Below are 12,514 nucleotides of genomic sequence, written 5' to 3' on the forward strand. Positions count from 1 at the left end.
TTAATACTGTTAAGTGAATCTAGCGCGAGTTTCGCTATGGTAAACAAATACTAGAGTGAATTTTAAAGAATGCATTTATACTATTGTGGTTTATGCGCTGTCGGCGAAGTAGATTTAATTCAATTCAATAAGTTTAAATGAAATGCAAGAAAAAATGCGTATAATTTAATATTCCAATTTAATATTCCAATACAAGGAAATCATGTGGTGTACACATCAGATTTTTTTCTATAGGCCTCCTTGTTTTCCTCTCTCTATTACTTATGGGCCATAGTTTTTAATTTTACTTGTCCCATCTTTTCTTTCTGGCCTTTCGAACTCGTGTAAAAATGTACGAAGTTCCTTTTTACTCTCCTCTATAATACAAAATACGCATCCAGAAATAAGTTTCAAAAGTAGCTAGTTAGCTGATACATATGTAGAGCATATGGGCAGGAATGTGATATATTAAACATATGAAATCGGATTTAAAAGTAATTTCCCTCCGTTTTTGCAATAAACGCACATTACTCGACTTTTAATGCTATTCAGATATAAAAAATGTACTCAGATATATATGTTCTGCTTTACCACTCAGCAATACTTGAGCGAATTTTGTGGCATGGGCTATGCTTTCACATCATTTTGAGTTTATTAACTTTCTTTAGAATATGGTCACTTTTATCTGGTTGCAATCAATATAACGGAACCAAATTAGCAATCAGATACCATACAAATATTAACACGTTTTAATCCCGCTTTTCCCCATATATTTTCCTTTTCTGCCTAGCGCCTATTCCTCATATGATATTTACATTCGTTGGTATAATGAAATGTTTCCCATATCCTTAAAGGAGCCAAGTTGGCGCAACCAAGGCTGTTCTCCGGAATTTACTCCTATATACTTTTCCTTCGCACCTAAGCTTGAACTTTCGCCCATCAGCGCAAAAAGACTTAGCGCGTGCAAAACCAGACATCTGTCTACTTTGTATGTTTGTCTGCAACGGCTAGCGGCTATTTCAAAATCTGATTTGATTTGTTTTGCTTTTGATATGATGTTTGGAATACATTCAAACCAAATAAAACCTGCTGTGCCATGAACTTGGGAAACTCGTATGCAGTATGCTCTGTATGCAATATTAAATTGTTGAATGACTGAAAAATTTAATTTCGTACATCAAGTCATCATATTGCAAGGTACGTAAACTGTTCACACTTCTAACGTCACTGTGCAAAATATCATTGCTGTAAATTATTTTTTTGTGTAAAGACGTTATGGATGCCAATAACGTTGTAACAGCGTTCCTAGAATCAGCCAACAAATACGCTTTGTCTCAAACGGATGATAATATTAAACATTTACAACGGAATTTGCAAATACTAGTTTGCTTGACAGCTGATAAATCTCATCATAATTTTTTTAAAATTCGTTCTCCCATCGCTTCCCAATGCATAACGCATATTGTAAATGTATTTCTGGATGGTAATACAAAGAGCTGTTTGATATCACGTTCTGTATCTGTGCTTCAAAATTTATCAAAGGATGTTTATTTAAATAGAACTTTGCAGACTACATTTCATCTGCATTCTGCAATATCCATATTTTTGCAAAATTATGGTATTAATGTTAAAGATGCATTAGTTTTACAGTGTTTTCATTTACTCGAAAATGTTACTTATGGTGTTAAAATCGATTACATAGAAAGTCAGTTTGAAAATTTAATTGGTGTCCTTTTAAAATCTTTGGAAGATGAATCATCACAACTCAGGAAAACTTGTATACATATTTTATCAAATGTATGTCGTCAGAATACAAGAGTTCAGAACTATATCTGTAGTATACCTGATATCAAACAAGTGATAAAAAGGCTTGTTACCATGCTTGATAATGAAGAACATAGTATTATATTGTATGCCTTATCAATACTCGCAACTTTGACTCCTCACATTTCTATTGGAAATAAGTTATGGACTGAGGAGCATCTAATGATGACCTTTGATCTTATCATCAAAGTTTTATTTAGTATGGATGAAAAATGTGCCACTGCCGCCTTAGACCTTTTTCTTGACTTAATGGAGGTGCCAAAATATCAGCAATGTTTTATCCAGTCTCTGAAATTCACAAGATGCCTGAAAAAAATTTCTAAGGCTTTATATGCTGATGCCACTCCTCATACCGTTTTATATTTAAAACTTCTTCTTTCTTTAATTAAATTATCTGAGAGTTCGGAAAAATTATTTTCCATTTTGTGTTTTCCTGATACCATTGATGGCAAGTCTGGACGAATTTTAGTAATCCATCCAAAATTGGGCAAATGGTGTGTTGAAAGTAATAATGTGGATCAGACTATGTTGAAAATTTCTTTACAGCTGTTACAATTTATAATTAATTTTTATTTAGACAAGAATTTTGAATGTATTGAAGGTAGTGTGAAAAGTATATTGAAGGATATTTTAGAAAGAATGTGTGTGCCTTTAGTTGGAGATTTTTATTCATTTGAAGAAGAATTACAGACTAAACTTGTGACTTTTGAAATTATGCTTTCACTGTGTCAAAAGACTGATTTCAAAAATTTTATTTCTGAGCATTTAAACATCCATGTTCTTGAAGAAATGGCTGAAATATTACTAAGTAAACAAACCATAGATGATTGTGATTCTCGAGATTTGGGTACAGATCTGTTTCTGGTTATTGTTGAAATTATTTCTTTATTTTCAAATCCAGACTCTAATCAGTTTCTTTGCAGACTTTATAATAATATAAACGTGATGCAATTACTTGCATGTGCATTAACTTCAAACAGTGCTCAACGTATTAATAGAGGCTTATTATTATTATCATTAAGCAATGGTAAATGTCCATTGAATATCCTTAGTGAACGTTTGCTTGTTCGAAATTCAAGTGTTCAGCGCAGTGGTAATCGAAATTCTGATGTAACAGATTCACCCTCCTTTCCAAGTGAAAATTTACAGCCATCTGTAAAGAACTCAAATAATAGTGATAAAGAAAAAGTTTTTGATTCATTAATAAAGAAAATGGAAAAAGGATTTAAGATTAAAGAATTAAAATCATCTGAAATAATGGAAATATATGAATATAAAATTGCTATGTTAACGTTGAGGGAGCAAGAACTGCAGAGCTATGTAGATGCTAAATCTGCATCATTATTAGAAGCTGACAGAGTTATTACTCAGTATAAATGTCGCCAAGCTGATGCAGAAGCAGAAGCTTTGAAATTGAGAAGTATGTTAAAAGACTATGAAAAGCTGAATGAAATATCTGTTGAAAAACTCACACAAATTGAACAAAGGAAAAAAGACCTTGAAACAGAACTAGAAACGGCATTTTATGAAATTAAAGTTTTACAGGCAAATTTGACTGAACAGAAAGAACTAATGGACGTTCAGATGGCTAGAGTATGCGATCAAAAGAGAGTAATTGAAGAAGAAAAAATAAAATTATTTGAACAGATAGCTCTCAAAGATCAAGAAAAAAAATTATTCATAAGTCAACTTCAGCAAGTAAGAGAAGAACTGAAAAGTAAAAATGAAGCATATGAAGATTTAAAAGAATCTCATGAAGACTTACAAAAGTTGTTAGAAGAGTCAAAGAAGTCTTTAGAAAAGCTGAAGCAAAATTCTGAGCAAAAGCAGTCAAGCTTGCAGAAAACCATTGATGCTGCTCAAGAAGCAATTAGTCAACTAGAAGAAAAAAATGAGACCTTAAGAAAGGACATGGTTAAAAAAGAAGAAGACTTTTCTAACAGAATCTTAGATCTAGAAGATGAAAAAGAAAAATTTACTGAAATGATAAAACTAAAAAATGCAAAACTTGAAGATCTAAACGAAGCTGTTAAAAAATTAAACGAATCAATAAATGTTAAAAACATAGCACTACAGGAATTGGAAATTCATTCTGAAAAACTTAGAAGTACATTGAAAGAAACAGATAACCAGAGAGTTAAATTAGAGAATGACATCAAAATTTTGGAAGTACTTTGCAAGCAGTATGAATCATCTTTGGAAGAAAAAGATTCTCGAATCAATGATATGACAAATGAACTAGAATTATTACAAAAAAATTATGAAGATGTAATGCAAGAGAAAGACTCAGAAATTAATGATTTAAAAGCTGAACTTGAAAAGCATAAGCAAATAACAGGAATGATTCATCAGTTAACTAGTGGAAAAATTTGCCCTCCAAAATCTGAAGGAAAGTAATGCCATTTTAATCTTTTTTTTTATATTTTCCTTTTAGTTTAAAAGAACTAATATAGGGACTGCATTTGAAAAATTCTTTTTATATTTTTAGAAAAAAAATTGTTATTCTCTTTAAAAGAAAACTACTATGCTTGTAATATTTATGTTTTCCTCAAGCACATCAATAAAATTATTTTTTATAAAATATATAAATACATAAAATTATTTTAAATAATGATCAGGATTAAAATTTTTGCTTCTTAAAAAAAGGAACTGTGATTAACAAAATATGAAGTTCAAATATGAAATTTTTTTTTAAATTTAATTTTTAGTTTGATAAAGAAAGAACTGATGATGTAATTTAATATAAATAATAAGATGTCTTAGCTAAAAAAATGGTTAACTGTTTAGAATTTGAGAAATTTCAAAATACTGTTGTATTTATTTATTTGGAAGAATAAATATTTAACACAAGTATCTCAGAGCTTTCAGCTGTAAATTAGGTGATTTTTAGGAAAAAAGTATGAGAATTTTATTTTTTTCTATGAGAATAGCCATTATATTCAGAATTACTTTATCTTCAAAATTAAGCATCTGTTAAGGTCTGTTTTGCAAGACAAACTTACAAAAGTAATCAAAGATTACAAATTTTTAGCACTTTTTAAAGTTTTGTTTTATACTTAAAATTATAGATGATGTAAGTCAAAATATCTTATGTTTACTAAATGTCTAGTATCGAAATAACTACTGATGCAGTAAAAATAATTAACATTTTTCTGTTAAATCCATTACATAACTCTTTATTGCCGAGTCAAGTAAATGCTGTCAAACATGATGCCTATCATTTAGGTTAAAATAACACGTTGAATAATGATTATTGGATAAGTTAAAAAACAAGAATCAGCATAATCTTTGCATATTTTTCAGACTAGTTATGATAGTTTGACCACAAAACCATCTTCTTCAGCTGCCTAAATGCAAATGAACGTCTCTAGTGATATCTATCAGTTTAATTTAATCTTTTCTATCAATTCTTTATTATGTCATTATTCTATTCTAGTTTTTGATCTTATTAGCGTATGTTAAATGCATTAATAAGAAAATTTTTTAATCCTTTATGAATTTTTTTTTTTTCCATGAAAAATGGACATCATTTGCTGCAAATACTTATACATTTGCAATTTTGATTGTTGTCCATATATCTTACAAATATTGCAAAGAAATTAATTTTGAAACATTTTGTTTATGATCACTGTTATTGCTTTTTTAATTTAATTCCTACTACTGCTTTAAATTTCTGTTATACTTTGAAAAAAGTATTTTATTTTCAGTTAGCATGTAAAATCCTGTTTTGGCAAAATCTGTAGACATGATTATACCTTGAGAAACTATGTATGAGTGAATGGAGAAGCTGCATTTGTCAGATATTGCCACTGTGCAGATCATATAAACTGCTAGAGAATATTGCCATTCAGCAAAGCATAAGATCTTTAGAGCTTTTGTATTTAATCAAGTCCATAGCAGCCAAATGGTAAAGTCACCAAACACTGGCAGTTCTTGGATAGAGTGGTAGAAGTGGGGATCAAGTCCTGGCAAATGAGCTGGCTACATGGCTGGTTTTCCTGGTCTTTCCGAGGTGTTACGTGGAAACATAGATATGAGCCAGTTTTGCTTAAAACATCCTCCACAATCGCATCCCTCCCTATAGGCAAACAGCCCTCGAGTTGCTTTGCCTTAATCTATTAACCTTTTAACTGTCATGCCCGAGATTATCTCGGGCACAGCACTGGTTTTCGAAAATGTCACGCCCGAGTATTTCTTGGGGTAATTTTTTTTTTTTTTTTGAGTGCATCGTATTGTCATACCCGAATATATATCGGGAGATGTTTATTTCGGCTACATTTGGTTTTTCCAATAAAAAAATTTGACAATTTGTGTATCCAAATTATCAAAATAACTTGACAGTTAAAGGGTTAACTACTATGATCCCCATTTGGAGATTTGTCTTAGTGGAAATTTGGTAACTTTAATTAGGTTGGCGGTTAGAGTAGATTTAAGGGTGCCCCTTGTATTATCGCAAAGTTGTTTCATTTATGGTAATCTGAGTAGTTGAATCTTATGGAAACCCTATTATGACATAATTGGTTGCATGATTGTGGTGAATTTGAATGATGGGAAAAGATTTGTAAGGGCTTGTGGTGTGTGTGTGTTGGTTAGGAAGTGTGTTGCTATTTTGTGGTTTAAATAGTAAAATGGCTGAATGTTGTAAGATTAATTTGAAGTTTCTGTATGATTTAGAACGAAAGGATCAAAGAGCATTAATTGACCGGTGTGTAAATAAAGGTTACTTAGTAGTCATTATAAGGTTCCTGCTTGTTGGAAGGAAATGCGTATGGTCGAACTTTGGAGCATATTTTTTACTCTTTGTGAATTTATGTGGCAATACCAGTATACAGATTCTAATTCAGATAATTTTAGGAAATTTTTGGATGCTGCTAAGAAATTTTGTTTGACTGAAGACAGGGAAACTTCTAAATGAGGTAAGTGGATATTTCCTTTGTGTAGTGCTAAGATGAATTTCCTTTTTTATATTATTTGATTGTTTGATTTAAAATATAGTTTATTGACATTATATATTTTGGTTGGCTGCTCCTTTAACTTTTTAATGCTATATAGGACTTATTAACTGATTTTTTTAATTGCATGGAAGTACTTACCTTCAGATATAAAATTATTTTTAATTCTTTATTTTGTATCATTTAAATTCCAGCAAGTAAACAGATTTTTAATATTTGTCCCTTGAGACATTTATTACAACCTATGTATCTTCAAAATCTGCCATTTAATTGCATTCTTCCTAAATTTTATTTATGGTAATTTGTCTTTTAAAATAATATGTATTTTCTGGAATAATTAATAAGAGGGTGATTGGTTAATACAATCTAACTTGTCATATTTGAGAACTCGTTTATTTTGCATTTTGAGAATATGCTTTTTCTAAAATTTATTGTTAATGAATAGTCTTGATAGAGCTCATTATTATAATGCTAATGCAGGTGGATTCTTTTTAATTGCCTCATGCTCAGGTTGATTCACAGAGTTATTAAAGATTTTCAGATAATGAACAGTACTCAAAGCCATAAGGAAGAAAAGTGTGCTGATTACATTTAGTATGCAATCTCATCTAGAGATTACTCACCAAATACTAATATTTCTGACTGGGACAGCATTTCATAAATCTTATGATGGTTTTCATATACTATACAGTTATTCTGTGGGCTGATCTACCATTCATTAAATGAAACCAAGCTTCATCTGACCACCATGTTATGTTTAACAGTAGTTCGTTATTTTTGTTAAGATGCACATAATATGCCATTCTCCTCTGTGAATCTAACAGCTTTAATTATTTTATGACAGTAGTACAGTAAAATTGCAACTTTGCCACTTTCTGATTGATTGAGTAACACAAACTAGTTTCTTGAGAGTATCTGTGTAAGGATTTCTTTGAGGATTAGTGTAAGTGTTTTACATCCACTACTGTTTGATCTAATATTGGTGATTTGCTGCTTGCATTATAGTATAAGCCAACCTCTGAACTTTTTTATGAGATCTTCAATAGGCTGCTTTGTTGAGGGCTAGAAATATACACTTCTATTGTGAACACCATTCTTTTTCAGGATGATGGATGTTTATTTTCACTCCACATAGTGCTAGTTGATGGCAGCTGTCAGTAGTTACCCTAATAATAACAAGATGTCTTTCATTCCTTTGGCACAAAATTCATACATTAAGACAGAGCTTGGGAACTTTTTTATTATTAAGAACATAATATAAATTCAAAAGTTATAGGGAGCACATAAAAAAACTTTATAATGTTAAATATTTTATTTAAAAAAATGTAATTATGCACTTAAATTATAAATGCAAAACAAACAATGACAAATAGACTGAATATTGCAAACCATCTGCTAATTTGTTATATAATTGTGAGTGTGATTAAAATTATGTATACTCAAACAGTTATCTAAATTAGAATCGATATTTTGTTTTTAGATACAAAATATTTGAAAACGGGTATGTTCCTATTTTCTTAAAACAGGATATTTATTTTTATACACTAAATCACAAAGCATGTTAATGTTATCATTATGATGTGATTTTAAAACAATATTAATTCCGCAGATTTATTTCTAATTCTATTTCATCTGTATTTCTAATCTCAAAAGATTTGCTAAGCAGCATATACATTATCAGAAGACACTTTAAATGGGTTAACAAAAAATATTACAACAGATTCTAATTTTGTAAAATCAGGAAGAAGATTCTCCATAATTTTCATATATGATGTAGCATTAAATGTTTTGTTGACCAAACTACCAGTAATATGTTTCACATTTGGAAAATGCATAAGCAAATTTGTTAGTAAATGTTATTTCAGGAATGCTAATTTAGATCTAAATATGTTTACTACACTAATCATATCAGCAATTTTCTGCTTCTTTCCTTGCAACTTTATATTTAATTCAACTTGGCTGAAATATCAGATAAAAATCACAAATTGATTAATAGTAATAATCACACCCTTGATTAAAGAAATTCTTTTATTTGTGGCAAAAGGTTGATTAAAACTTTTAAGTAATTTACCTAGAGCTGGATTAAGACCTTTACATGGCCTAAACACTTAATACTCCTACACATATTTACAATTTAATGCCTATTATCTGAAAATTCTAGTTTCAATAAATTGCAAATAACAGTAATTAGGTGAGGTATGTTATGACCTAGGCAGTTAAAAGGGGGAAACATGAATGATAATAGAACTGAGAAATGTGATAATGAACATTAACAATACAAAATGAATTATGATGGAAATAAAAGAATAAAAATTAAGTGTCACTTCAAATGATCTTGGATACTGATTTTTAAATGATGTTCAGATCCATATTATCTATTTAAGGAAAAGTAAACAAAGAAAATTGAAATGACTGTTAGTATAATGAGCTAAATTCATGATATACTTATGCCTTTAAATATTTATAAGCAACTATGAAGTAGTTAGAATGGTAGAAAAGCTGTTATCTCGTTTGATTTCTATGCCCAGAAATAGTAATTCACAGTATGACTACATACAAAAACAATTTTCTTTAAAAAGTTGGAAAGAGGTATTAAAAATTTCATATTAAATAATAATAAAAAACATTATCTCAATGATGAGAGAATACATTCCCATTCAGCAATAAATTATTTTCAGATATTTTTACTGATAACTTAAAAATTACATTTTATAAAATATGGTATGTATTTAAGAAAATATTGATATTATTGTAAGACATCACTGAGACTGAGCTGCATTGGTCAGAAATAAATTTTACATTGTTTATTCCATTTTGCTTATATGAACTGATGTCGTCCTAGTAAACTCAGACTATCATCTTCCTGTAATTCAGTATACTAAAGCAAAATTTTGAAATGAAGCAAAATTTGGATGGAAAATTGTGCTTATTTTGATACATTTTGTTAATTTTTATCCCCTCTAAATGCATATTTGATAATTTCCTTTAAAATTATTTCATAACGCACCTGCTTCTGTACTTAGAGGATAATAAAGCTTGCAACTTGCCTTATAGCATAGTTATTCTTTTGCAATTTTTAGTATATAAATATTTGTATACTAAAGTATATTTTAGTATATACATATGCATTGGCCGCAAACACCATCTTATGCCGAGGTGTGTCATATGAATTTTCATTTAAAGACTCTGATGATGGGTGTAGCACATATGAATTTTTAAGTAGAACATTTAACTAGTATTTTATTTTCCTCCGCTAGATGTAGCCTTATGACTATTATAATTAAGGTGACCAATCGTCCTCCTTTAGAAACGACAGTCTTCCTTTGGTAGTCTCTGTCCTTCCCCAAGAAGTGTCCTCCCAACTGTCCTCCTTTTCAATATTTTACAACTAATCTGTTTATCTCTGTATTATTTAAAGATGCCGCGTCGAAATGTTATGCGTCAATCGTCATGTGATGGTGCAGTTCGAAAAAACATGATTATAAAATGCATATACAGCACATTCTGGACATATCAAAACTTCACGCAGCCACACTTGTCTCGTACCCTCACACTTTGAGCCCACTTTACTTTGTTTATTTTAACGTGTCTATAATATTATAGTTTGCGTTTACATCTGACACAAATATAAATTTCTTTCTTTCCCTGTATAATTATTATACTCAGGTAAGTGTTTTACTAAGTAGAATTCACGTTTTATTTGTTCATTAATATAATTTTATTATACAACTCTGTTTTCAACACAAGTATAAAATAATTTAGAAGAGGAAAAACAGTTAGCTGTAATGGAGGGAACATTTTCATTTCATACAATAATTCATAATCAAAGTTCTCGTAGTATGGATTGTACAACGAAATTATTGAAAAAGTTTCACAATCCTAAATTTTCATGTGCCAGAACAAAGTGTGAGGCTATTATTAAATCAGTATTCAAAAATTAATGCGATAATATATTTGCAGGAGACTTGAAAAATGTAGCATTTGTAATGGTTTTATCTGATGCATCAAATCGTATCCAATAGTAGTAAGATATTATAATGTTAACTAGGACATTCATGTAAATGTTTTTAATTTAGAGTCCATTGAAAGTGAAACTGCTGAAATTTTGGCTAACCACCTATACAGAGTAATAAATGAAAACAATTTGAAATATTAAAAATTTGTTGTCCTCCTTTTCATTGTAAAAAAATTGGTCACCTTCACCACATGGAAATCAAACGAGATAACAGCTTTTCTACCATTCTAACTACTTCATAGTTGCCTATAAATATTTAAAGGCATAAGTATATCATGAATTTAGCTCATTATACTAACAGTCATTTCAATTTTCTTTGTTTACTTTTCCTTAAATAGGTAAAAAAATTGGTCACCTTATTTTATAATAGAATTTATTAAGACTGGATAAATTTGGTTCTTTGTGTTGGAATGAAAGGGTTAATTGTGGGGATGAGTGATGTAAATAAACAGAGCTGGCTATTAACTATGTCAGCTGATATAAGCACATGCATGTATTCCCGAGTCATTAGTTTATTTTTGTTTTTGTTTCTGGTGATATGTGGGTAGATGATCTATGGTTTTAAATGTTTTATTCATTTCTCTTAAGAGTCTGGATTAAGATAAATATTTCATTTTTCATGTAGTGAAATACTTTTTATACTTCAAATGGGTATACAAAAACATTATTTAAGAGAACATATGATGAATGAGTCATTTTCTAACAGTAATGATAATAATATTTCTAAATTTGGAAAGTGATAGCTGATAGTTATGGTAATTCTAATACCAACGCACAATCAGATACAGAAATCATAGCATGCATGCTTTCCGAACAGCAACCCAGGAGGCAGATTTTGCTTTAGGACAATTCAAGATTTTGTAGGAGCATCAAATATTAGTAATGGAAGTGCTATCAAAGAATTGATTTTGTTATTGTTATTTAATGATCTTATAAATAAATTGTGAAAGAAACAACTAGTTTTGCACTAAGTCATCTTAGAGTTGCCCTACCTTCTTCAGAGTAGACGGAAATTTTCATACTTGACACCAGAGCAAATGAAAGTTTTTTTTTTTTTTTTTTTTTTTTTTTTGATGGGACTGATTGGAAAGCCTAATTCACTTTTTGGAATATTGCTTTTTTATTGTTTCTATGCTGGTTTTTTTTTATGAAAGAAATTTTTATTTTTATTAATATCGTAGAAAAATATGCTTTTGTGCTATTTTTCCCACATGTATTTATTTAAGCAAAGTCAGAAATGTTATTGTTCTAGAATTGATTTTATAAAATTTTTAAGAAAAATAATAATGATAAAGTTTTAAACTTAATAGTGATAACTACTTGAGTGTTCCTCTATTGTGTCAAAAATGAGAGCAATTGGACCACAAAATTAATTTCTATGATTTTTTTTTCAAAGTTCAACTTAGCAATAAACTTGCCTATTCTCACAAGACAATGAATGCATTCTGTTAGTGCAGTGCCTCAGATCGATTCGGTGACTGACACATCTGCCAGGAAAGACATTGCATTTTAGCGGACAGTTCCTTAATCCCCAAACTCTCAAATATGTTCCTGTTAAGCCAAGCACTCCAATTATAACGAACAAAAGTATTGGGCCTATAACAGACTTGACTGTTTATGACTTTTAATAATTGCAAATAATGATTTCCTAAATATTTAGCTTTAAATGTTAATGATGTTATGATGGTTATTTTAATTTTCATGAACTCTTGCATCATAAATCTAGTTAACAGAAGATGTTTCT

The 12,514-nt window shown here is 29.8% G+C and overlaps 1 protein-coding gene across 2 annotated transcripts in view; it reads left to right on the forward strand.

The window, feature by feature from the left end:
* Nucleotides 1-959: 959 nt before the first annotated feature.
* Nucleotides 960-12,514, forward strand: part of LOC118205154 (protein CIP2A homolog L-like) — a 29,977-nt gene continuing 18,422 nt past the window's right edge. For both annotated transcript variants that reach the window (XM_035377443.2, XM_085813205.1), the window contains exons 1-2: nucleotides 960-4,196; nucleotides 6,658-6,719. In XM_035377443.2, coding sequence (XP_035233334.2) covers nucleotides 1,255-4,196; nucleotides 6,658-6,718 — 3,003 coding nt within the window. In that variant the 5' untranslated portion in view covers nucleotides 960-1,254 and the 3' untranslated portion in view covers nucleotide 6,719. The remainder of the gene's footprint in view (nucleotides 4,197-6,657; nucleotides 6,720-12,514) is intronic.

This window comes from Stegodyphus dumicola, chromosome 3, assembly GCF_044657685.1.
Source record: "Stegodyphus dumicola isolate Sdum_Otavi_A_Nest chromosome 3, ASM4465768v1".
Classification (NCBI taxonomy): Eukaryota; Metazoa; Arthropoda; class Arachnida; order Araneae; family Eresidae; genus Stegodyphus; species Stegodyphus dumicola.